Genomic DNA, 26,803 nt, shown 5'->3' with positions numbered 1-26,803 from the left:
CAACGAGGATGGGATTGGTGGACAACAGAGCACAGTCAGATGCGGCCACCCTCTGAGCGGAGCAATCCCAAATTGCATCAGCAACCAATGAACAGTACACACTGCGATTCTGTGTAAGTCTACTCTACTTGGGAGAAAGTTCCATAGAGTTCAATGAGACTGTTCGGTCATTGCGTGTACCCTGCATAGCAAGGGAAATGCAGCTTGCAAACTGGGTTTTTCGTTTTTATTTATTTATTTATTTTATTTATTTTATTTATTTAAAGCATGCGATCAGGCCTGAGTTATAAGGAGCATACATTCCTGCCCTCTTTTCTACTATCGTGGAGAAGGGTCATCATGCTGCTATCCAATTCACAGCTGTCAACTTTTCCCTTTTCTTGCGAGGAATCCTATTCAGAATAAGGGAATTTCCCTTAAAAAAGGGAAAACGTTGACAGCTATGATCCAATTACACTTGCTCAGAAATCCCGGGTTTCCTCGTCGTTTAGAACGGGCGGCTGTCTAATTTTACTCCGCAGGAGGAGGAGGAGGAGGAGGAGGGGGAAAAATGCCACCAAGCGATCTCACCAGTTAACACTGGAACGGTAACTCTAAACAACTCTATGTGCGTCCTCTGACAACAGAGAACCTTTCCCGGTGGCGTTGCATTATGGGAGTTGTAGTTCTCCCCCCAGGTTTATTTCCGCCCTCCCTAAAGAAAGTATGTTAAAAAAGAGGGTGCGTCTTTATTTCTCCCCTGGCGCGTTGCAACGGCCTTTGACATTATTTACTCCCGCTTTACCGACATGCATGACGAGAGTCGCTGTTTCCCGGACACGGAGGCTGAGTTTGTGAATGGAGCCTCTGCATGGAGGCTCCGCTGAACTCCTGATCTGGCAGAGATGGGTGGAAAAGGTAGAAATCATGTAACCTCTGCAAGTCACCTCGTTGCCTTGGTCCTCTTCGCTTTTGGGGGAGCAGTGAAGGCGAGGCCCCTGCTCAACGAGGATTACACTTGCAGCAGCTGCGGGAAGCCTAACATTGTGATGGTGATGTGCGATTCCTTAGTAAGTATTTGACTTTTTCAAAACAAAAGCAAATTGTCCAGAGCAACTTCTTTCCAGTCATGCTGCTGCTGCTTGCGAAGGAATGTGAGATGGTGTAAATTAAAATATCTACTCTTTGTAGGCTCAGCTGCTGTGGACCTGATCTCCCTGCTGCTTGAACATAGCTGCTGTTTTTTTCCGCTTGGAGGTGCCATTTACATGCTAGAGAACCCCATGCGAAAAGAGCTTGTATTGAGAGTGACGTTTGTTGCTAAGCCTTCACTTAATAATTGGAGAGCATGTTCTTGTGTCACACTTGGGTTGCAGTCCTATACACGCCTATTTTGGGAAGAAATTCAGTCAACACAGTGAAGGTTAACTTTTAGCACTTTAGATGTAACTTTTTGCAAGATTATGGCATTCGGACTGTGCTGCCTGTGATAGGAGAGGAGGGGGAAATTTTGCATTATACTGAAAAAAGGAGAGCATTATATGTTACATAAATTACATAAAGTAGTGCTTTATGTACGCTAGGGGTTATAACACCTCTAGCATAAGTGAATATGTGGGAGTGAACATGAAGCAGCTTGTAAGTTTTGCTCAATAGTGAAAAAATAAAAGGTACAGGAGCACTAATGGTGCTCCAGAATAGGGGTTTACTTTGCAAATGGGTCATTGGCAATGAGTTCTTTCTTCTTCTGATTTAAATTGGGAGCAGGGGATGTGGAAAGGTGGCCCACGTTGTCACACTTTAGCTAATGGGGCCTCCTGCTGCTGCTGCGCTGCCGCTGCACAATTTCTGTTCTCATCCTGAAGCAAAGTTCTTAACCCGAGGTATTATTTCTGGGTTAGTGGAGTCTGTAACCTGAAGCGTATGTAATCTGAAGCATATGTAACCTGAGGTACCACTGTATTTGTAGGAATATATATTTCAAACCATGCTGGTGTCCTGTCAGTGAAGACATGTTCCTAGAAAACTTCTGTTGCATCCAGAACCACTGATTTTTTGTGATTTTTTTACAGTGTGATTTGTAACATTGCATTGATTAATGTGATTTCTAATGTTGCATTGATTAATTTCCAGAGTAATTCTCAAAATGATTCCCCCCCCCCCCCTGCATGCAGGATGGAAGGCTGACATTTCACCCAAAAAATGAAACAGTAGACTTGCCTTTTGTGAACTTCATGCGAAAACATGGCAGTATCTTTCTTAATGCTTATACCAATTCTCCAATATGTTGTCCTTCCCGTGCAGGTAAGATCATACTCAAGCAAGAAATACATAAGTAGAACCTATTTAAATACTACTTTATGATAGCTAAACTTCAAAGATTTTCCCTGGGCAACCTTGAAACTTCTGGTTCCTTTTAGTGTCTTGTGAGCCAGGCCTTCAGGATAAACATAGTATCACTTGCATGTTTTAAAAAGGAAATAAATAATATGCTTGTGGGACATTAGGAGTGGGTTGTTGTCTGTATTTACAAAGTGCAGAGTGGCTGAAGGTCAACGTTAGAAGATTCATCATGTGAGTTAGGGCTAAGCCTGTTGTCATACCCCTTTTATAAGTGGAGAAACTAGGCTGGGTATGACAGTGACTTGCACAAAGTCACTCAGTGGGCTTCATTGGCTTGTCTTCTAGATGAATAAGTTATATGACTTACACACCTTGCACACTCTTTAGGGATTGTGTTACAAGAACTCCCTGCCTTGGGAGAGACCTCCTTATTATCATTTTTGTAGCCCCTTATTTTGACAATTAATTGGCTGCTTTCTGTTTTTATGGATATTTTAATTTGCTGCTCTGTCTGTTCTACTTTTTTCTTTTATTTTGTTAATCGCATATTTTGAGTATTAGGTGCCTTGGGCATTTCCTAGAAGTGGGAAGACAAAATGGAAAGCCCTTCTAAACAAACACTGAACTGAGGACTGATTAAATGGACTGCAACATTTATTGGTGCTCCTCCTTTTTTCTTCACACTCATGATCAGAATGGACCACCCTCAATAGATGGCTAGGATACCTAGACTGAGTCCAGCACTGGCTCCTCTCCCCTCTCCCTTCCATGGATTGTCAGAGCTGAGAGCTTATCCATTAGCAGAAACCTGCTTCCATTTCTTCACACCTCTTACTGTATTATGGCTTCTGAGAATTAACCTGTCAGTAGTGTGACTGAACGTAGGAGATTTGACTCCAACTCGTAGTTCGGAAAATAGTGGCAATAGCAGTTCTCAAGTTCCTTTCCTTGCTGAATACAAAGTAATCAAAACCTGGGGAGAATTGTATTGCTTTTAATATTTTTATTGTAAGTAGCTTGCTTTAAAAGGCAAGGTAGAACTAATAATAAAAATATTTTTCTGGTGATTGGAGAGGGTAGAGGGGTTGTGAAGATTCCTCATGCTGCTGAACGAGTTCTGGCCTCCTGGAGCCATTGTAATGTTGGGTTAGAAAAATATAGTCGCAAAGTCTCTATGGGTCCTTGAAGCCACAACTTCTTGCTTTATGGCAGGGGTAGGGAACCTGTGGCCCTCCAGACATTGCTGGACTACCGCTCCCATCATCCATCACCATTAGTCCTATTGGCTGGGGCTGATGGGAATCATATTTCAACAATATTTGGAAGGCTACCGGTTGCCCATGCCTTTTAGCTGCAGTGGAAGTCATAAACATTTATTTATTTTGTATTCCGTTATGTGCCCATAGATCTCAGGGAGGTTCACAACATAAAATTACAATATAAAAAACACAAAGCATGTAATAAAAATAAGAACAAAGACAACCCAATAATCCCCCCCTTCCACAACACATTCAAAAGGGCATCTGATGTCAGTCAGCCCAAGACCTGGTTAAAGAGGAACGTTTTCGCCTGGTGCCCAAAGGTGTCTAATAAACATGCAAGAGGAAAGCTGTGCATACTTTGTTTTAGTCAGATTATATATGTTTTATATGATTCATCAACCAATTCTATTATGGGTGTGTTTCTTGTTTTTGTTTTAGCTATGTGGAGTGGCCTCTTCACTCACATAACAGAATCTTGGAATAATTTCAAGGGTTTAGATCCAAATCACACAACATGGATGGACCTCATGGAAAAACATGGCTACTATGCTCAGAAATATGGAAAACTGGATTATACTTCAGGGCATCACTCAGTGAGGTAAGCAATTGGGGAAACCCTATCTGTGGTTAAAACTGGTTAATCAGAGGCATGATAACTGCTAATAGAAAGCCTCCTGGCTAAAACAGAATTGTTATTTTATCATTTCTATGTACAAAGTGCTTTTCAGTATTTACTTCATTTATCCTGACAACACCCCTTTTGAGGCCCTAAGACTTTACGTTGAAACAGTACTTTTTGTTTTGTGCTATCTGTAAACCTACTCATAAATGGATGTGTTCTCTGTAGTAACCTCAAGTTCTGACAGTTCACTCATCTGTAAAATGTGTTCCCGTCAAATGTTTGTTCCATTAAGTATATGAAACTGGTAGCACTTTTTCAGATGATTTTTTAAAAAACACTTTCTCGAAACATTTTAATTTTGTAACTAAAATCCTCATCATTGCTCAAAGAAGTCCTTATTGTCAGGGAGCTACAAAATCCATTATAAAGGCAGCAAACTTCTCAGAAGGGTTTATTGTAAGAACTAAGTACCTTGGGAGAGCTGCAGTCATTTGCTCTTGAACAAATATTACTGCCTGGTCTTTTTCTTCACAATGCAGCCACTTGTAGGCAACCTTTCTGAGGGTCATAGTTTCTTTATGCTGCATAAGGAGAAAATAATTGGATGTGTCATTCCACTTCTAACACGTCTAGCCCTATTTACTGAAGCTCAAGTTTCATATTCTCCCTTTTCCTTTGTGCATGCTGCAGAGAGTTGAAAATGCAGAGGGTTGCAAGGGGAGAAGAGGGAGGCTGCTTCCCCTTCTCCAGCATCGCTTGGAAGAGATCAGAAATGTCCCTTTCCATTTTAAATTAACCATGGTTTGTTGTTACAGCCAAACCCTAAACCATGTTTAATATAAATTAGTTAGTTGTCAAACCTGTTTTGTTTTCAGTATGACTTGAGTTGACTTGTTTTCACTAATGCTGGTTTACTTAAACCTAGCCACGGTTTCTCCGTGTTTAAATGTCACAACAAGCAAAATTTAACTTCCCAGCTTGTTGCTACAGCCGTGCAAAGTCAGAGGAAGAGAAAGAAGTGGCCAGGTACAAGGCTTACTGCTGGGCCATGTTTGAACATCATTTGCAAAGGCAAACTGATATGAATATCTTTTTATAAACCCAGTTAAAATTTAATGTCATAAACCACTGAATACAAATGGCAGGCATGTCAGAAATGTGAACGTAATGATAATTTGCCTGCGATTATAAAGGTAAAGGTAAAGGGATCCCTGACCATTAGGTCCAGTCACGGACAACTGCGGGGTTGCAGCGCTCATCTCGCTTTATTGGCCGAGGGAGCCGGCGTACAGCTTCCGGGTCATGTGGCCAGCATGACTAAGCCGCTTCTGGCGAACCAGAGCAGTGCACAGAAATGCCGTTTACCTTCCCGCCGGAGCGGTACCTATTTATCTACTAGCACTTCGTGGTTTCGAACTGCTAGGTTGGCAGGAGCAGGGACCAAGCAACAGGAGCTCACCCCATCATGGGGAATCGAACCGCCGACCTACTGATCGGCAAGCCCTAGGCTCTGTGGTTTAACCCACAGCGCCACCCGTGTCCCTATGCCTGTGATTGTATCTACATGGAAATAAAGTATATACTGAATACTGTTCTGATTTTCAGTAACCGTGTGGAGGCCTGGACCAGAAGCGTTGATTTTTTGCTTCAGCAAGAAGGCAGGCCTGTGGCAGAACTCGTAGGTAACAAGACCTATGTGAGAGTCATGCAAAAAGATTGGAAGGCCACCGACGATGCTGCAGCTTGGCTAAGAAACAAAGCCACCAACTTGACACAACCCTTCGTTCTTTACTTGGGGCTAAATTTGCCTCATCCATATCCTTCACCTTCCTCCGGAGAAAATTATGGAGCATCTACATTTCGGACGTCTCCTTATTGGCTACAGAGGGTATGCAAATATTAGCGTATAGCTTGATATAAGTTTTTTTAAAAAGAATTGTATTTCTAGAGCATTTTATTCCTCAACCCACAGAAGGACCATAGCTCAGTGGCAGAGGGTCTCAAGTCCCCAGCACCTCCTGGTAGGACTGCGATAGGTCCCTGCCTGAAACCCCAGAGAACCTCTACCAATCAGTATAGACAATACTGAGCAAGATAGACCAATGGCTTGACTCGGTATAGGGCAGCTTCCTATGTTCCTGATGCTGTGTGACTCAAATCTGAAATGAAAGATTAACCACAGTACAGTGGTACCCTGGTAGTTGAACGCCTTAGTTGTCAAACAAATTGGCTCCCGAACGTTGCAAACCCGGAAGTGAGTGTTCTGGTTTGCAAACTTTTTTGGAAGCAGAACACCCAATGCAGCTTCCGATTGAGTGCAGGAAGCTCCTGCAGCCAATTGGAAGCTGTGCCTTAGTTTTTGAACCATTTCGGGAGTCGAACGGACTCCCAGAATGGATTAAATTCGGGAACCAAGGTACGACTGTATTTTATTATGTTGCCAGATTGTCTGTGACCAAGTACAGCAGATATGTACTTACGTTTTTATACTAAACTGTAATCTCCTTGGCCCCCCAGGAATTATAGTAGGGTGATAGTGCTGAGAATTTTCTTTTCAGAATATCTAGTCCTACATCCTTCCTGTTAAAAACCGCTGTGCTCATGGTTCCCTGGATAAATGGAAAGACCCATGCTATTTTTCTAGAAAAAGAGGTGCCGGAACTCACCATGAACGCCTCCCTTGTTCTCTTAGAATGGCAATGGCGCCCACCTGAGAAGTGAGTCCCACACGAGTTCTGACTGGAAAAAAAAGCCCTGAGAATGACTAATAAAACCAGTTTAAGCTTATAATGTAAAGATATTCTTTATTTTATTTGTGTATTACATTTCTATCCCACATTTCCTCCAATGAGTTCAAGATGGCATACATGGTTTCTTTCTGTGAGGGGGAGTCAGCTCTTCCTGTTTATTTGTATTCCATTTGAGTTGTTTCCAGGTTCTGTTTTTACAATGGTCACACAAAACTCTCCAGACTGGTTGCCATGGCTCCCACTGCTTAAATGGCAGTGTAACCCTGTAATTCAGCAGAATGTTTTAAAGGAAACAACCATTTCTTCACAAAAGCATCTTCAGCACATGGTTTACTTTTTATATATATAATGAGAATAGTGCTCAATTTTAGTCTCCATCATTGCAATGTCTTAGAATTTCAGCTGTTTGAATGATTTCTTGATTACTCCTTTTTTCCTGTTGTCATCCACTCCAAGGGATCTGTATTGAGCTAGTGAAGTACAATAAGCTCAGACAGTGTACACCTTGTATTCCATTTTCTAGGTTCTGTGCTAGAATTTTTGTCTTAGCTCTAGTCCCTGAATATCCTTATACTAGGGAGAACATGAAGTTGTTCTTAGCTTGGGAACCAAGTGCAACCAATTTCTTCACTCTTCTCAGGTCACCTTTCATCCCTCTGTGTGGCAGGGACAACCTCATGGCCAGCATGAGCTGTAGAGAAGGCTTTTGACTGTTGACACAGGAGAGGCCCAATGGGAGGAAAGTTATGTGCAGTGTTATTTTTCTAGAAAAAGAGGTGCCGGAACTCACCATGAATGCCTCCCTGGTTCTCTTATAATGGCAATGGTGCCCATCTGAGAGGTGTGCGAACTCTGTTCCAGTGAGTTCTGGCTGAAAAAAGCCCTGGTTATGTGCCTTCTGCTAGGATCCACCCCATAATTGTGTGTTGGAATGCCTAATGAGAAGTATGGGTAGTATGTTCTGGAGTATACCATAATGTGTATTCCATGGGAAAACTTGAGCCAGACAAAAATAGTCTTTTGTTCGCTCCAGAGTTTTCTGAGGGGACAGCTGTGAACATCTAAGAAGTCAAGAACCTGGCTGGATCAAACCAAACATGCATCTAATTACAGCATCCTGATTCTCACAGTAGCCAATCACATGCTTCAAAGCAGTGCAATAGGGTAGACCTCCTGTGCTGTTGCCTCACAGCAACCAATAAGCACTGTTCATTTCTCTAGCTGTGACATTGTCTCCATTGATGACAATTAACTTGAACACATTTGCCCAGTAGCAGTACAGTGGTACCTCGGTTTTCAAGTGTCTCAGAAGCCGAACGTTTTGGTTTTTGAATGCCGAAAACCTGAAAGTGAATTCTTTCATTTTCAAACGCGCCTCAGAAGTCTTCAAACGCGCCTTCCGAGGTGCATTTCTCAATTTTCTCAATGGAATTGGCCGAGCGCCCATTGCGCCTCAGTTGTCGAATGTTTCAGAAGTCGAACGGTCTTCCGGAACAGATTACGTTTGACAACCGAGGTACCACTGTAGTTGAATCGGCTTCAACTAACATTGAAGCGAAATATGAACATGAACTTGAATACACGTTCTACAAAAATAATAATTGGGTGTTCACTTCCAGAGGATTGCTATCAAGTTAATATATTGCAATGATTTGATTGCTAAACAAAGGAGTTCTTTTCTGTGAGCCATGGGTTTCTATGCAGTATGTCACACTTTGACTTTTGCTTTGAATATTGGGTTGCCATTATGTTTATGTGTATGCGTATGCGTATGTGTCCTGCCGGGCACATAGAATTAATTCTGTGGTTCTTGGGGTTGCAGCAATGGCCTTTCTAGGTTGGAATGGAGCTTAGCGCTATAGAGCTGATCAAGCTCTCTCATTTGCTGAATCAATTCAAAGCAGTGCATCAACTTGATGGTCTCACAGTACGCTATGTTGCTAAGCAGATGGTCTGTAAGGTATCAGCTGGAGCCATCTTTAAGACGTGTGGCTTTGTTCCTAGACGCAGGCACTGCGGTGAGCAAGGAAGACCACACGTTCAATTTTTTAGGAAAAGTCTTTCTTGTAGATGATTTGTGTAAGCGTTAGTATAGTTAGGGAGGGGATAGTGGAACCGGAAGAAGCTGCTGGCTGCAAAAGATGTCATTGCGGTGGAAGGTTGTGATAATCTCCTAAAATCTAACTGAACCTTATGGAAGCGGGCTGTAGCAGATCCAACTCTTTACCTATGCATTCTGAATGAATTGCACAGGCAGGAAAAAAGCACCAAGTGTAGTGGTAATGCCTGGAGTATTGCCTCTAAGCACCTGCTACATTTTGCTGCACAGATCTCTGATAAGAACAGCAGTGGGTCAGGGACTCTCTCCTTACACCAATGTTCTAACCTATTGAGAAGCAGATTGGGGGTGGTATTCAACTAAGTTTTACCCCGAGTCCATCCATTGTAGTTAGTGAACAAGACTAAGTTAGGCCCACTGATTTCAGTAAGTGTACTTTGTGTTACCCTTCATTGAATACCACCACCCTGGACACCTTCCTCAAAGTGCACTTTCTCTGCAAAGCTTTTTGGCACAAGTCCCTAGTTCTCATGGCATTCTCTAAGCATGTGCAACTGAACATACCTGTTTATCCCTGTCTCCATTTCCCTCCTCTTCCTCTGGGTCATATTACAGATTGCACTCCCCTCAGGGCAGGATCCTGTGCTCTTGTTCTCTGTAAAGCACTATGCACTTTGGTCCTGCTCTGTAAATAATGCATTGGGCAGGATTCGCCTAAGAAGCCACATCATCACAAGCCCTGTTTGAGGACTTCTGCTTGCGCAATGGGGCCCTCCCCTCTTCTTCTCCCCTCATCTATAAAACATGGAGTCCTCATGTTCAGTCAGTATGTCTACCTTGGGCTGCTGGCAAATTGGACGGTGATGATAGTTACCTTTTGACAAAATAAAACATTTTTACTTTGTTACTAGGTGAGATACGAAGCCATCAAGATTCCAAAATGGCTTCCATTTTCAGAGATGCACCCAGTAGATTACTATTCCTCTTATACAAAGAACTGCACAGAGAAATTTACGGAGAAAGAAATCAGAGATATCCGAGCACATTATTATGCCATGTGTGCAGAAACGGATGCAATGCTTGGTAAGTGATATCCTGATTCTCTTACTAATATCATAATGTATTTCTCAATACTTTTACTGCAAAGATCGTTTTCTTCCCTGATTCTAGCCATGTAGAGGCTACAGTCCTAATTATGCATTATTCAAAGTCTTAGAACTGCAGCCTATATATTTTTCATAGCTAAGCTTCGCGTAAAAAGATTTTTTTCCAGAAAGTAACAACTAGATGTTTTCTGTTGGGGTTTCTTTAATCTATTATTTAATAAAACTTCTATCATACTCTGCCTACAAGGTTAGAATCTGATCCACGAAGAAAACAATATGTCTCAGTTCATGTATTAAGGACTATGGTAACGTCATTTCAGTTGCAGAGGCCAGGACTAGAACCAGTCCACCCATGAGGTAGGCTGAAGCAGCTGCCTCTGGCAACAGAATCCTGCGCCCCACCCCTGCTGCGGTTGCGCAGCTGTAGTGGCAGCTGCATATTCTTCCAGCAAGATCTCACAGAACTCTTGCAAGATCTTCCCGGAGGAAGGTACAGCTGCGCAGAAGGGTAGCCACTTCCTTGTTTTGCCTCAGGTGGCAAAATGTAAGAGGCCGGGACACAATCTCAGGAGTGTACACAGCAATCTTAATGCAAATAATGTATTATGTGAGCCAAGTAATTATGTTTACAAATGTAGCTCTGTACTGTGAGGATATTCAACTAAGTCAAACTTAGTAGACCCACTGAAATAAATGGACTTGACCACCTTTATTTCAATGGGTCTACTCTTGATTCAGGCCAGATATCATCCGATACATCTGAGCTGCATGACTCTGCAACTCCTTTGAGGAAAGGAGGTGGGCCTTTGCATGTATCACATAAGGCATCATTCATGTGGTTCTGCCCATGTACATCTTCCTGAGACCTGGTCTCAGCCACCACCACACAAATGACATTAACCTGGTTTTAGATGTCTGTACCAAACATCTGAGGGACACGGGTGGCACTGTGGTCTAAACCACAGAGCCTAGGGATTTCTGATCAGAAGGTTGGCGGTTCGAATCCCCACAATGGGGTAAGCTCCTGTTGTTCGGCCCCAACTTCTGTCCACCTAGCAGTTCGAAAGCACGTCAAAGTGCAAGTAGATAAATAGGTACCACTCCAGCGGGGAAGGTAAGCAGTGTTTCCGTGCGCTGCTCTGGTTCGCCAGAAGCGGCTTAGTCATGTTGGCCACATGACCTGGAAGCTGTCTGTGGACAAACGCCGGCTCCCTCGGCCTATAGAGTGAGATGAGCACCGCAACCCCCGAGTTGTCCATGACTGGACCTAATGGTCAGGGGTACCTGTACCTTTACCAAATATCTGTGGCAGAAAGTGCTGCAAAGGGAGTGTTGAGTGTTGTCATGCCTGCAGTACAATTCTGACAGGAGTGTCATTGGGGAGGGAATGTAATTAATCTGGTGTATTTGTTCTCTGTGGCTTAATACATGTAAGACATGTACTTTATGGAAATAATATTCTGAGATGGCTGTCTTGGGGGAAGAGGTTGGAAATGAAAGGATATTCAGGCACATCAATTCTGACACTGTAGCATTTTTATATTGTTATTGCCAGAAGAGCAGAAAAATGGTCAAGGAACATCTACTGAAACTGAAGTGCGGTAGAGTGAGGAATCCTCTCAATTATTATGAATCTTCTTTTTATATGTTGGCTTCACATCTGGAATGCTGTTCCCATCTGCTGCAGAATTTGGCATTCTGAGAATTTCAGCTTTAATTCCTAAAAGCCTAAGTGTAATGAGAGAGGTGGAGAACAGAAGTGAGAAGGAGCTTACGTCAAGTGTTTTATTTGGGTAGAATTTTGGTGCCTTGCTGTCTCTTTGATGATCTATGAGCAGTATGGAAAATCTCCATGTTTTGGGCTTACTGATCAGTTATTACAATCCATGCCAGTAGTTGTAACTTCTTTGAAAACCCTTAGTGTATGTAGAAATTCAGGAGAAATTTGACAGTTTCATATACGATAATAAGCACTGGGTGAATTCAAGAGAACTACAACGAACCCAGATATTGACAACTCAAATCCTAGGTACACTTACTCAGAAGCAAGTCCCATTGTGTTCAGTGGAGCTTACATCCAAATAAGTATGCATGGGGGTAGCCAGGATTTTTTGTTGTGGGGGCAGACCTTTTGTTAAGAGGAGCAGGCCTTTTGTTGGGAGGGAGGGCAGAACCTCAGTTTGCTATGTATTTTATTGATTTTTATTTATGGGGGGTAGCTGCCCCTCCCTGCCCCCCCCCAGCTACACCCATGTAAGTATGTATAGGATTGTGGCCTAAATCTTGCATCTGAGCTTGTGCACCACCTTAAATGGGATTCAGACTCTTGCAAGTTTCAGACTATTAAAGCATACTTTGAGATCTGTATGGCAGACATAAATGTGAGCTTCTAAAAGTGGATAACTGTGGGTGTTTAGCAACAGATTAGCAAAATGCAGCATTTCGGATGGAGATTTCTGGAAGTATGGAAGCCACAGTTGTGCATGCTGATATTTAGCTGTGGAAGGAACTTATTCAGAGTTCTCAAGGAGAAAATGAACTGCCCCTCATGAACTCCCATAATCAGCTTTTCTCCATCCTCCCAGAGGACTTTTCTTTGGAATCCTTGAAACAGCAACGGCTTCTGTATAAATGAGAACACAGGCAACGTGATCTAGTGCTTTCATTGCACTGGCAGAAGAGCTACCTCCTTGTGACATCTAAAAACTATTTTTATGCATGTCAATGTTTAATGAATATTTTGATGTTTGCGTATTAACCCTCCCTTATATTTTGTTGCAGGTGAGATAATTTCTGCGCTAAATGACACAGGACTACTCAAAAGGACTCTTGTCGTATTCACTGCAGATCATGGAGAACTTGCCATGGAACACAGGCAGTTTTACAAAATGAGCATGTACGAAGCAAGCTCCCATGTTCCTCTTCTTATAATGGGACCGAATATTAAGCTGCAATTCATCCCCAATGTGGTGTCCCTTGTGGATCTCTACCCTACCATGCTCGGTAAGCAATATTTCTGTTGGAATATCAAGCTCACTTCACATGACCAGCAGGGATAAAAAAAAAAATTTAAACCATCCCCTTTGCTAACATATGATTGCAGGAGATGGCTTAAAAGCACAGGCGGCTCACCTGGGACTGTCTAGCAGTTGCTGGACTACAGCTCCCATCATCCCTTACCTTTGGTCATGCTGGTTGAGGCCGGTGGGAGTTGGAGTCCAAGAATGTCTGGAAGAGCACAGGTTAGCCACCCCTGGTTTTAAAGCATGGCTGACTAGCAACCATGGTGTCACTACTGTCAGATAACTTCCCCAACATGCCTACACCATGTTTTGATTTACTGCTCAGCTTGCAAAGAAGGGACATTTAAAGGATCTGACACTGATCAATAAAGCCAAAATTTGGAGATGCCGCAGTCAGTTTCACCTCCTTTGATTTAACGTTAGTGTATATGAATAGTGTATTTTTGTCCACATGTGCACCAAGGCCACTCTTGTTTCATGCACACATCGCCAGAATGATACTTGCACTGCTCTGCACAGATATAAAAATCACACTTAAAAATAAATAAATAGTGTGCTCAAAGGACATGTAACAGGTTATATATTTAGGCAGGTGGGCGTGAAGGTTTCAGCAGATCTCCAGTCATTTCCAAAATGAGATATTACTGAATGTTTTAATAATGGGGGAAATGATTTTTTTTTTAAAAAAACAAAACCCTGAATGAGGCTCTCAAAATCCTTCTGAAATTATAAACACCTGGAACGTGGAAAAAAATGTATTCTGCCTTATTTTCGTTTCTGTGTCAAAAGTGTCCCATTTGCGGGAAGAATGAGAAATATTTCCTGGAGAAAAGAAACCCTTTTAATTGTGGGAATATTTGCCTTTTTACAGTCATGTTTGTTGCTGTTGGTTGTTCTGTCTGCAGCAGCTTGATTTCCTTCCCACCAAATTTCTGAGTACTGCTTCTTCTTCCTAGACTTAATCACACAGGCAATCCTAGTTTAATCATAGGCCACATAGTGACCTGAATGTTGTCAAGACACTAAGAAACTTGTTAGATTTAGCTATGTGACATCGCTGAGGACAAGAAATAAATGTGAAACTGGGATCATTGCTACCTGGATCAGTGACATGAGTTATCCCACCTATTATCATCATCATCTTTGATTTATTCATTACCTTCTGAACAACCATTTACACATAAGGATATTAACAACACTTAAAAACACCAAAACAGCAAATATGGTACATTAAAAACAGTACTGAACCCCTAGCAAAGTAGACACCCACAGTAAATAACAATTTATCCAACTGGGAAAGTTTGTTGGAACAAAAATGTATTCAGTTGTCTAGGGGTCATTTAGTAAATAGGATGATCTTGTAATATTGCATAGCCAATTTGATTTCACTGAGAGAAAATCCCGCCGGGCGCACAAGGCTTGCGGACATATACCTGAAGCACGAGGCGTGCTCCGCAGCGCGCCCCGTACTTTGGGTTGCAGGCTGCCGCCCCAAGCCTTGCACGCCCGGCGGGACCTCCCGCCGGGCGTGCAAGGCTTGCGGACATCTGCCCGAAGCACGGGGCATGCTCCGGAGCGCGCCCCGTGCTTCGGGCTGTAGGCTGCTGCCCGCAAGCCTTGGGAGCCCGGTGGGCTCCCAAGGCTTGCGGATAGCTTCCTGAAGCCTGGAGAGCGAGAGGGGTCGGTGCGCACCGACGCCTCTCGCTCTCCAGGCTTCAGCAAAAGCCTGCATTCGCCCCATAGGACGCACACACATTTCCCCTTCATTTTTGGAGGGGAAAAAGTGCGTCCTATAGGGCGAAAAATACGGTAATTCACTTACCCTGGCATTGTCTGAAGGCTCATGGTACAACAACCTTTCTGATGCAAAGCAGGTCTGGTTAATGCTTGGATAGTAACCCAATGTGCAGCATAAAATTAATGAGTGTGAGGATGATGCTTCCTGGGCACAGTCACATGGGCGATCCTAACCAATTGGAAATTACTCTGTGAACATGATAAGATGGCCATGCTTCATAGTTAACTGTATTTGACATGACAGTATTACGGAGGGAAAATTGGGTCAATTCAGAGTGAGGGCAAAGCCTTCTGAATAGGTGAGCTCTTATGAAGGAATCACTGAAAGGTCGCCAAGAAGTTGGGGATTTCTACACTGCTGGAAAATAGTTAGTACTTTTAGTTCAAACCCAATATTCTAACTAGAGACTTTAGTTTAACATTACTAATCAATGAGTCACACAGTCTCTCAATCAAATCTCAGCCCCTACCTTCTTGTTCCAACTGTCTTAATTTCCCCTCTCTCTCTTCTTGAAGTTTGTATTTTTAAATCACCGTCCTTCCTGTGCTCTCATTCTCCATATGTTCTTTCCTGCTTCTTCCTTCCTGTATTCAGAATATTAAAAAAATACAAAAAATATATTCAAAAATGATTAATTTATTTAGGTGAGTAACAAACAAATGATTAATGTTATTTTCTCAGACACTCCGACTGATGAAGTAAGCTCTGACCTTATCTGTAGTAGATAGGAATATAGTCTCTGTCTGTGTGCCTTACCATTTGATTTTACAGTTTGTTTCTGTACATGTATGTGTCACATCTTAACAATTTCCCTTAAAAGTGTGGTGTTGTATCTAACATGGCACAAACAGACTTTTATTCCTGCAGCAGATTTTGCCATCCTGGATTTCTCTTTGTAGTACACCATGGACACCCCTCCCCCCCAAAAAAAAATCACTCCAGAGGGTTCCTCAGCCCTCTGAAGCATGTTTTTGAGAATATGCAGGGATGGAAAGGGACAGGAAGTTCTATTGCGCAGGTGGATGCCTGTTCCCTTTGTGCAGTGACAGCACTGGATGCAACCTATGGTGTTGTACTTCCATCTTAAAGGTTGTTTAAATTCGGCAGATGGGGGGGACGGGCTTCAGGGAGAAGGAAGCGTAAAGACTCTCCTCCCTGGAAGAGAGGGGAGTGGTTGTGGACGGGAGCCCGAGCACCGCCCCTAGCAGGGGGCGTAGCCCCCTGCCTCCACCTCACCTGGCTGGCGCCCACGCCCCTCGGGAGGCAGCCAACCAGGTGCCTCGGAGGGGGCGTGTTCAGCAGCCTTTTGCTGCGGTGCCAGCCTCTCCCCGGCCTCATTCTTCGCCATCGTCTCGTCGTGAGTCACCCACCCTCCACTCCCTTAGAGTTAGGGCTTAGGTCATTGGCCTTGCTATGGACCTTAGGTTGGTCGCCCTGGTTGCCCGGGGGGCCTGGTAGGAGTTTTTCCATTTGGCACTAGGCTTTTTGGTTTTTTCGCCTACCTCGTAGCAATCGTCACAACTTTTGTGGTATTGGTGGGTAGGTTAGGCATTGGAATAATGTGTTGTGGTGTGTCGAAGGGCTAGGTGTGGCCATCGCCTATGCCTTCAATTTTTGGGTATTCCATTAAAGGAATCTGGCAGTCGTGTGTTCTGTCTGATGCCTGCTTGGCGGGAGGCCATAGCACGACCCTCGGTGACATCAGGGGGGAGTCTATAGTTGGATTAGCATCAACAGGCTCCACCTACTGGTGAATAAACCCATTTGCTTTAGAGATCCAATGCCTAAGCCAATACCTTTTCCACTGCTGTAATCAATAAAGTTGCGGCCTTTCCATGCCCATTAACCTTATATCATGTATCCTTGTGTATTCATTCCGCATCACGGGGGTCGGGTCCTCGAACCACAAGTCTTACTTGTGCAAACAGGACACTGCAATTAGATGCCACCCTTAGTTCAGAAAGATGTTAGGTTTAATTTCAGTGACTTAAAAATCTCTCTATCTGTCTCTTTTGCACCGCATATGAGTTGCTTAAAAGTAACAAATAAACTGCTAATGGTTAGAACAGAACAGAAGTTTTGTGGAAATAATTTCCCTAGGTAGCTAGTATTAATTTTGCATTAAGAAAATGTAAGCGGCATCTTGGACTTAATCTAAATGCAAAGATAAGAGGATCAGAAATATCACTATAAGGGGCAAAGGACAAGTTGCAATGGTTGACATAGTATATAATTTATTTCCTTGTTGGTTTTATGTATTTCTGCCTTTTAATTATGTTTAATTCTTTTTAAATAATGTAAATACCAAATTTTAAAAACAAACTGACTTAAGTCACAATTTCAATTTCAGACGTTGCTGGAATACCCAAACCAAAAAATCTCAGTGGATATTCACTGATGCCCCTGGTATTGAAACAGGCAGAAGGTAAAGTCCCAACTAGAAAGCAACATCCTACTTGGATTCTGAGTGAATTCCATGGCTGCAATGTGAATTCTTCGACCTACATGCTGAGAACTGACAGATGGAAATACATAGCATACTCAGATGGTCGTTCAGTATCTCCTCAGCTGTTTGGTACGTTTGCTACTTGATTAATGTACAGTCTGATCCTCTGTTCTGGTCCGCACGAGTATCATAAGGTAAAGGTAAAGGGACCCCTGACCATTAGGTCCAGTAGTGGCCGACTCTGGGGTTGCGGCGCTCATCTCGCTTTATTGGCCGAGGGAGCCGGCGTACAGCTTCCGGGTCATGGGGCCAGCATGACTAAGCTGCTTCTGGCGAACCAGAACAACGCACGGAAACACCGTTTCCCTTCCCACCAGAGTGGTACCTATTTATCTACTTGCACTTTGATGTGCTTTCGAACTGTTAGGTTGGCAGGAGCAGGGACCGAGCAATGGGAGCTCACCCCATCGCGGGGATTCGAACCGCCGACCTTCTGATCAGCAAGTCCTAGGCTCTGTGGTTTAACCCACAGTGCCACACACGAGTATCTCACAGGGAGGCACAAATCAAACTATGTAGCTCCTGTCTTGAAGCAACACAAACTACCAGACGTATGATTAATTGTTGCTGCATCATGTCTTGTGTGGTTCACCAGAAGAGCAGAGAAGCAGTGTAGTAAAGTAGTAGCGATAAGTAATTAGCATCCCATTCTTCATAAGGATCAGCACCCTCCTTTGCAACAAAGCAAGTTTGTACAAACAAAATATGACAGTTAAATCAAAACACAGTTCTGCAGTCAATGCACTGCACTGTTGGAAACAGCAAAAGTGCAGTCTGAAGACACTAGAATCACTGGCCAAAGTCTGAGACAGGTAGGACAGTTGTCTCTTTAATGTCTCAACTGTGCATAGCCCAGTCTGCTTAAACCCATAAACCTGGGTTTGAATTTGACCACTGCACTACAGTTCCATCCTCTCAAATTGGACAATGTGGTCAGATGACTAGGCACCCAAAGAGGTTAAGGTCCAAAAAGGTGGCATGCTGTAGTCTAGGCCTGGGTACATTACCAAAATCATCAAGGGAGCAACTCCCCTATGAGGAGTAATGACATTTGAGGGTTTGGGGGGTTTGTTAAAGGTGAGTAAAGTGGCACATGAGAGAGGTATATAAAAGCATGCATGGTGTTGAGAAAGTGGAGGATGTTTTTCTTCCTCTTGTAAAACTAGAACTTGGGACCATCCAATAAAGCTGAACGGTGAGAGTTTCGAGGGGAGGGAAAGGAGTATTTTTCCACGCAGTGCATACTTAATGGAATTTGTTACTGTGAGGTGTAGTGATGGCTGCCAACTCAGGTGGCTTGAAAAGGGGATTTCAAGGAAGATGGAGCTATGTACCACCTCCAGTATCTAACACAGTATGGTCCTTCAGATGAAAGTTTCCCTTCTCCTGCTCTGTACTGACTGGCAGGGGGCTTTACTAGCCCAACCTACACTAGGGTGGTGTAGCCATTAGGGTGTTGGACTAAGATGTGGGAGAACAGGGTTCAAATCCCTTCTCAGATAGGAATCTTGCTGGGTGACCTTGGGCCAGGCACCATCTCTTAACCTCACCTACTTCACAGCTTTGTTGTAAGGATAATATGGAGACGGGAGAGCCATGTACACCACCTTGAGCTCCTTTGAGGAAAGCTGAGATATAAAAGCAAAATTAATAATAATAAAATGAATATTGGGGATTGAAACTGGGAGACCTTCTGCATGCCAAACAAATGCTCCAGTTCTGTGCTACTGCTTTTTTCAAGTTCAGGCTCATTAATTTGTCTTAATCGTTCTTTGTTGCAGATCTCTCTGCCGATCCAGATGAACTAACAAACGTAGCAACCAAGTTTCCAGAGATCACACAGTATTTGAACAAAAAACTCTACTCCATCGTTGATTATCCCAAAGTCTCTGCCTCTGTTGAACAGTACAACAAACAGGAGTTTATCAACTGGAAACAAAGTTTAGGACAAAACTATTCTGATACCTTAGCTAACCTCAGGTGGCACCAGAACTGGAAGAAGGACCCAAAGAAGTACGAGGATGCAATTGATAGATGGATTAAAGAGAAGACAATTGTGTGAAATGTCTGCAGAAAGTGAGAATGGACAATCTGCTCCTGAATATAAAAAGGCAGTGTGGGTGCAATAAGCAGTTACCTCTTACTGCAACAGATACTGAAATGGGATGTGGGGTCAGATGCTATCCTCCAGTCTTTCCCGTTTCCCGACACAAATCCACTCTGCTAAGCTATAAATGCTAGCTAGCCCCAGTTGCCTGTTAAACAGGATTTGCTAGCCAGCTTCAGAACCTGATTTCAATTCTGGTTAAGAATCCCTGCTAAGTGACCTGTGATTAACATGGAAGTTGATATAATGGCCTTATTGGGACATAATGTTAAATTATGGTTGTTAGCGTGAGCCTTGTCTGCACTTCCCATCCCCCTTCTCCTCTGGCACAGCCACAAAGGGGATATCAAAATCTTTTCCTTCCATTTTTAACCAGAGTTTACCATTATGTTCAAACCTCAGCAAACCATGCTGAGTCTCAACTATGGTTCAGAGAAACCAACTTCAAGCTGCATTTTGTGAATGTGATGTCACACTGGGCCCTGCCAAGATTTGGAAAAGTATTCTGCCAGCAAAGCCCCTGAGCAAAGGATACCCTAGGGGATAAATGGAAACCACCACCCCTCTACCATCTCTAGCACTGAAAAGAAGCCCTTAACATCCAGGGGAAATCTCACCATGCCTGTGTCCAGAGGTTGCTCTAGAAGGACTCTTGAGGTGGGTTCCCAACTCATCCCCCTTTCAGAGGGGGAGACGGAACCATCTCCCAGCCCCGGAGAGCATAGAGCCCAGAAAGTCCCATGTTTGGGCATCTACTTACCAAAACAGTACATGTCTGATAGGTCAAAATTATAGAGCTACTCATAGTAAGGAGTCTTGGGTGAAGTGTGGGAGACCAGACTATAGAAGCTGCTGGAACAGCACATATTGAAATCTAGCAACTCTTTTGAACCACCTTGTCTATTCTGCCATGCCTTTTGACAGATGGCCTCTGTTGCTGGCTTCTACTTAGATCCTGCCTTTAGAGCTAGGCTTGTTGATGGACTGCTTTTATTGTGCTTTGGCATGGACTACACCTTGACTTCAGTCTGCTTTTCACCTAGTTGCAGGAGCAGACAGGGCTACTCCAGCCTCTGCCTAAGATCTAAGCCCTGACATAGTTGGAGCAGGACAATTTGCAATAAAAAGCAGTCAACTGAAAACAGAAACAAAAGCTGCTTATTACATCTGCACTAGCCCCAAGACTATACTTTTTCAGGTGGGAAAGTATATACTGTAGTGGCTAGGACTTCGCTGTGAATTAGGAATTCTCAGGTTTCAATCTTGTCACTGCCATGAACTCACTAGGTGCCTTAGGCAAGCCACTCTTTCTCCGCTGTTGCCTGCAATACGGGGAATAATCGGTGGCTTACCATACAGTGTTGTAAGGATAACTATCAGATGCATGTAAAACATTCTGAAAGCACTATACGCATTTGTATTACTACACTTGGAATAGCAAGTATAGTATTTGCAGTGCCCTAACTGGAGTGGCTAACCCTTTGAGCTTCCATGTTATTGAACACCACATCCCATCAGCCCCAACCAATATGGTTCATAGTCAGGGATGATGGGAATTGGAGTCCAACAGCATCCACAGGATACTTTGTAAGCTACCGTATTCTTGCACTAGTTAAAGTATTCATTTTGTGAGTGAGTTTGTGTTCTAACTGGATTTTTTTTCTTGGTCAGAACACAACATTTCAAAGTGCAGTATTAACAGTTTAGGGCTGAACAAGGGCAAGCACATCTGTTCAGCCTCCCTCCAGGTGATTCATTTGCATTCATTCCGATTTGTTTGCACAAAGCTTATAGGAAGGTTAGATTATACCTAGTCTTATTGAGCATTCATCCTCCATTTTGCTTGTGGTTATGTTTACATGGAATCATTTGTTCACCCTCCACTTTTCGGTGCATTTTTCTGTCACTTTCAAAACCACAAAGAGTCTTGAGTTTTTAAAAAAGTGGATTTGTTGTACAAGAGCAACATAACCCTTTAACCCACCTTGAATGCAGAAACCTGAAGTTCTGGTATGCATTTCAATTCCTCCCACAAAACAGAGAAGTCTGGCAATGCCCTCAGTTACTACTGAACACAAAAGAGATACATGCAATTTTAGGTCCCTACCATACTGATGCCATTTGTGACTAATGATTGTGGGATACAGTCCTGAATTCCTTTGGGTTAATGGTTTGTGTAGCAATTTACAAGTGGGGTTTTTTAACAACACCCCCCCCCCATGAAGTTAGTAGTATGGTGGTGGTTAGCATTGTGTGGGGTAATGCTAGATTCATCTACACTTCCTTCTTATTCGTCTAAGGGCTTGCAGCTATTAAAAACCGCTGTTTTCTTTTACTGTATTGCACAAGCCTTTTAAGTACTGTTTAACCTTCATACAACACACTCCAGATACTTGTCTGGGTATACCAACACGGCTTGCATTTGCAGTTTAAGTGTGAGCAGCATATGTTGTTTCATTTGGTCTAAATATCCAAGACTTTTGCATGCAGATTTTTGCTACTCAAATATGTTAAATCTCCCTAGCAACCATTGTCCTTTCGATTACACACACACACACACACACACACACACACACAGCTAGTCCCCTTTCCTTCAAGCAAATGCAAGGGCAAAGAATAAGAAGAAACTCAGAATAATTTGGATCTGCTCTCTAGTGCAGTGGGAAAAACTAGTTGTCTTAATGTCTCCCTGCCCCTGCCAAACCTCCATGTATTGGAACTGAGAGGTGAAGTTTAAAACGAAGAAAGGTGGTATTTGTGTAGGCAAATCTCATCATATTTCCCTCAAATGCTGAACATGAGTGGCCCCATGCTATGAACCTGTGCTCAATAGCCTCCAAGACCTACATGTGGAGGCTGAGGTTGATCTGGAAGCTGCAGCTGGAGCAGAATACAGTGGCCAGTCTCGTGAATGGAGCAGCCTAGCATCAGCATGTAACACCCTTGCTGTAAGAACCGTTCAGGCTGCCAGTATGCTACCCATTTGAGATTGCCTTATGAAATTCAAAACAACAGCCCCAAACTCCTCTCCCTGCATTAAATGGTTTAAGCAGGAATCCTAGAATTGCAGCGTTGGGGGGGGGGGACTCTGAAGGAAAAGGAAAAACGAGTTTTGCCTTTTCCTTCTGCAGAAATATACCCCCATTACTCTCAGAAAATGCTTGCATTTGAGGCTAACATTCCCAGCTCCAGTTGCAGATGGCTTGGAAATCCTGAACAACAGAACTTCTGTCATGGGTTAATGATGAAGTGCCCTTTTTGTGTGCTCCTTCTTTTTAATGTTTTGTTACACGAGCTACACAACATCTTTGTGTGTTTTCCCAAATGAAAGCTAGTGGGACACTGAGCTACTACTGCTTTAAGCAATGCTGCCTCTGAAGGGAGAAAGATGCTGGAATTCATTTCAGCATTAATAAACAGCTTGGGCTGTGTTCAGACAAGCACTTGTTGCATTTCATTTTATTTCACTCCCTCTGTTCTATTACAATTTGCTTACATGTATCCTGTGCATACATCCTTGCTTGTGCTGGAATTGTTGGGTTCATTATTTGTTTATAAATGCTAATTTCCTTAACTGAACCCATGCACACCCAAATATCATTTTATATAGTGTGCAAAGGACCAACTGTACAAAAGCTTCAACCTTTTTACTGAGAAACAGACTTTTTATGTGAAAAAGGAGTGGAGTACCCAGAACATAGACATATTATCAACTCCTTGCGCTATTTTCTAGAGCAAATTGTGCAAAAAATAAAATAAAAATCCACCTGCTGGAATGAACTCTACTATTATGTGAGAAAAGAGAACAGAATATTAACTATCAAAGGTGAAAGTAATTATACTCCTTTAGAAACTACTGCAATTGTAGATTATCAGTCAGGGGTACTTATATATGACATTTATTCACACCTGTTACAAGACCACATATTTTTGCATACTTGCCACTAATGCCCACTTAGAAAGGAACTACATTTGCATAAAGCATTCTTAAAAGCCTTTCAGTTTTGCAAGTTACATTTTGTACCTGCTGATTTTTCTCAACCTCTGCCCACAGGTCACTGGCAGCTTTCATTACAGCTTATATGCTAATTAGACCAATCATACTGAACAGAGACAATTATCATATATTTCATATTCAAAATCTCTAATATTAAGTTCACTTGCACTGATTGTGTGGAAGATGACAAAATTAAGAAAGGCAGTATAAACGGTCAGTTTGCATAGCAAAAGCAGTCCTTATTTTTGCCCCTTTCTCTTGAAAAGGGACAAAATCTGTGGCAATGGAATTTGAAAATAACACAGCTGAAAATTGCTATGAGTGAAAGCAGATTATGCAGAACCCCGTTGTTGACAAACCTAACAAAATGGTTGTGCTAAAACCACATTGTGCAAGTCCCGTCATAAGTTATGGAGTGCAATGAATTGAACAAAACTTCAGGAAGTTTAAAACATTTGACTGTTACCATGTCCAAGCTAGGCCCATTTACTTGGAAACAAGTCCCTACATTCCCAGCAAGGGCTTAAAATAGCAGCTAGATCTGAAATGGTCAAGTGGAATCTCCTGGCCCTTCTGGGTTTCCTTGATTTGGAAGAGGGTCATGGCTTCATAATCGATTAAACTAAGCAAGGGTCACAAGGGCTCCAGATTCATAGCCAAATTTCAGTAATGGGTCAGCGCTGTGAAGTGTGAAGTATTTATTAAGGTTCTTGTGCAAGCGCAGAGTGCGTTTTCCACACTGGAGTAGGCAGTAGCCCTCAGACTTCCGGTGTTAAGATGGGAGTCTCCCAGATTTGAGCAAGTGAGCAGCCCACAGGGAAGCTTGAACCCCAGCACAAAGTTCTTTGACACACTGTGTGAAGAGAACACCTAGTGTGCTTGAGGTGGGCGTTATAATAATTTGTCAGTTCTCTTTTGCTTTTTTGTCTTCCTCCTTGGGTACTGTACTTTCCAGGCCAGATATGGCAAATCGGCTGCTGAGATATCCCCAAGGGATTGCGGTAACAGAGGTCGTGGGGTATGTAGGTGTTAAACGTCGGATTTCCCAGGAATATCCGGGTTAAATGAGTCAAAAATACTTGTTGACAATGTCCTGGGGATACTGCAAAAACGTTCGGTGCCTGCAATCCCACAAGAAACTGTTTAGAAGCCGCTTTCGCAAGCGGCGGAGAGCTGCTTCTCACCCTCCTGGAGGTGGACGACCGTGGAGACGGTGGGCGGCTTGGTCTGGCAAGGGCACAGCCAGCGTCCAGGGCGCTCGGCAGCCGCTTGCGGCGGCGGCGGGCGATGCCGGTGGCGAGCCCGCCGTCGGGGCTGCCCGTCGGGGCAGCGGCACAGCCTGCGCTGGAGGCGCCGCGCCCACGGGCCATGGCTGTGGAACAAGAGGCACACGTAGGGGTTGAGGGCGCTGTTGGTGGCCGCCATGATGCTCCCCAGGGCCGCCCGCGCTTCGTCGCCGCCCTCGGAGGAGGCGAAGGCCAAGGCGAGCTCCAGGAGAAAGCGCGGGAAGCCGCAGAGCGCGAACAGCGTGGCCAGCGCCAGCGTCAGCTGTAGCGCCCGGGCCCGCGCGCGGGGCAGGCTCCGCGGCGCAGGCGGCGAGGGCAGCGCGCACTTGGCGCCGGGCAGCAGCCGCAGCAAGAGCGGCGGAGGCGGGCGAGGAGCGGCGGAGGCGCCGGGAAGCTCCGCGCCGTAGTGGCGGCCGCTGCCCGCTGCCCCCCGCGATGGCTCGGCGTCGTCGTAGTCGTCCTTGGCGCCGGGTGCGCCGCCGAGCGCGCTGAGGATGCGGCCGCAGGTCCCGCCCAGGAGGCAGGCGGGCGCCACGAAGCCCGCGACGGCCCAGTACACGGCGTAGGTCTGGCCGTGCCAGCGGGGTCGCTGCGGGAAGATGCTGAGGCAACGGCCCCCAGCCTCGGGAGGCGCCAGCCGATAGACGAAGGCTTGCGGCAAGGCGAGCAGCAGCGCCAGCAGCCAGCCCAGCGCAGCCAAAGCGCCCCGGGCGGGCAGGAAAGAGAGCGGCGGGTGCGCGGGGCCCCTCACCATGTGGTGTCGCTCGATCGCGATCAGGACGAGCATGTGCGAGGGCGCCAGCAGCCCGGAGCCTTGCAGGAGCCACAGGAGGCGGCAAGTGGCGTCCCCTGCGGGCCACGCTGCTTGCCCCGGCTCCACGTCGGCCGGCGGAAGCTGGGAGAGCAGCACCAGCCCGCACCCGTAGAGATCGGCGATGGCCAAGTGCGCCAGCAGGAAATCCATCTTGCGCCGCCGTCCGAAGCGGGCCCCGCAGCAACACCCTCCGCAGCGCAGCCGGTGCAAGAGCAAGCCGTTGCCCACCAGCGCCAGCAGCAGGATCGCGCCCGCCGACAGGGTCCGCGCGCTAGGCTGCCCCAGAGTAGCCCCGGGGGACGAAAGGTTCAAGTTCCACCCGGGAATCGCGATGCCGGATAAGTTGGGTCCGACGGCAAGGCTGTCCGGGTTGAACGTGTCTTCCATGGCAGCGAGGATTGTGCACGGGTGCCCTCGGCAGCATATATAGGGGCTCTGCCTGTCACCTGTCACTCACCGTGGGTGGGCGCAGCAGGCTGCAGCCATCGCGCCTGTGAGCTCTGCCCACTCCTCAGCCCATCTCGCCCTCCCCTCCAATTCAACGGTTGCAGTCGTCTTGAGCGGAATCAGGGTCTCTTCACTCACATTTTCCACAGACGCCTCCCGAAAGCACACGCCTTTCGCAGCTAAATACCGACGATCAATTCTCACTAAACGAAAAAGATCGCTTCACCGCACCCCTGTGTAGCCGCCGCATCAGTTCACTGTTGCTTTCCCAAAGGGGTTTATATCTAGCTTGAATGTGCTAGAAAACCTGTTGCAAGGAAAGCACAAACAAATCCTGCAGTATTAGAAAAGCCCAGAAGTCTTGCCACGGACGCCACCAAGAACAGACTGCATATTCTTCATAACCTTATCAAAGCTAAAATTGTCTTGTGCCCCCTGCAGCAGTTTGATGTACAGAAATTGTTAAGCTTTTCACAGCATCAACACTTATCAGCTGATGTCTGCACATCAAGCTGATGTTATAGGCATAGCTATAGTGGGCAGTTAAATAGCTGACAACTGCAACTCACCGATGCAGATTAAACAGCTAGAAACTATTGCTCCTGATTTCCATACCACAGTGCTCCTGTGGTATTTTCACAGCTTTTGCCCCAACTTGGTTTGTTGTTTAGTTGTGTCCGACTCTTCGTGACCCCATGGACCAG

At 44.6% G+C, this 26,803-nt stretch overlaps 2 protein-coding genes across 9 annotated transcripts; one reads left to right on the top strand and one right to left on the bottom strand.

Annotated features, from left to right (window-relative positions):
* The first annotated feature begins 654 nt into the window (after window positions 1-654).
* ARSK (arylsulfatase family member K) lies at window positions 655-21,890 on the top strand. Of its 2 annotated transcripts, XM_083464560.1 has the most exons (8): window positions 655-1,049; window positions 2,154-2,283; window positions 4,023-4,182; window positions 5,812-6,094; window positions 9,927-10,098; window positions 12,903-13,124; window positions 17,293-17,517; window positions 19,230-21,890. In XM_083464560.1, exons 1-8 carry the CDS (start codon window positions 885-887, stop codon window positions 19,508-19,510), a joined length of 1,638 nt encoding a protein of 545 aa, XP_083320686.1. In that variant the 5' UTR covers window positions 655-884; the 3' UTR covers window positions 19,511-21,890. The 2 variants fall into 2 exon arrangements, with proteins under 2 accessions (XP_083320686.1, XP_083320687.1); XM_083464561.1 differs by lacking the exon at window positions 2,154-2,283 and having other exon boundaries at window positions 952-1,049.
* Window positions 4,212-26,039, bottom strand: GPR150 (G protein-coupled receptor 150; the record flags this gene model as incomplete). Of its 7 annotated transcripts, XM_083464598.1 has the most annotated exons (4): window positions 4,212-4,787; window positions 6,873-6,945; window positions 15,412-15,526; window positions 24,737-26,039. In XM_083464598.1, 2 exons carry the CDS (start codon window positions 26,037-26,039, stop codon window positions 15,492-15,494), a joined length of 1,338 nt encoding a protein of 445 aa, XP_083320724.1. In that variant the 3' UTR covers window positions 4,212-4,787; window positions 6,873-6,945; window positions 15,412-15,491. The 7 variants fall into 7 exon arrangements, with proteins under 7 accessions (XP_083320724.1, XP_083320721.1, XP_083320725.1 ...); XM_083464595.1 differs by lacking the exon at window positions 4,212-4,787 and having other exon boundaries at window positions 6,106-6,945; XM_083464599.1 differs by lacking the exons at window positions 4,212-4,787; window positions 6,873-6,945 and adding an exon at window positions 10,983-11,849.
* Between the last annotated feature and the right edge of the window lie 764 nt (window positions 26,040-26,803).

Source organism: Podarcis liolepis (genome assembly GCF_965112155.1).
Source record: "Podarcis liolepis genome assembly, chromosome: 11".
In the NCBI taxonomy this organism is placed as follows: Eukaryota; Metazoa; Chordata; class Lepidosauria; order Squamata; family Lacertidae; genus Podarcis; species Podarcis liolepis.
This window is presented reverse-complemented; position numbering and strand designations above follow the sequence as displayed.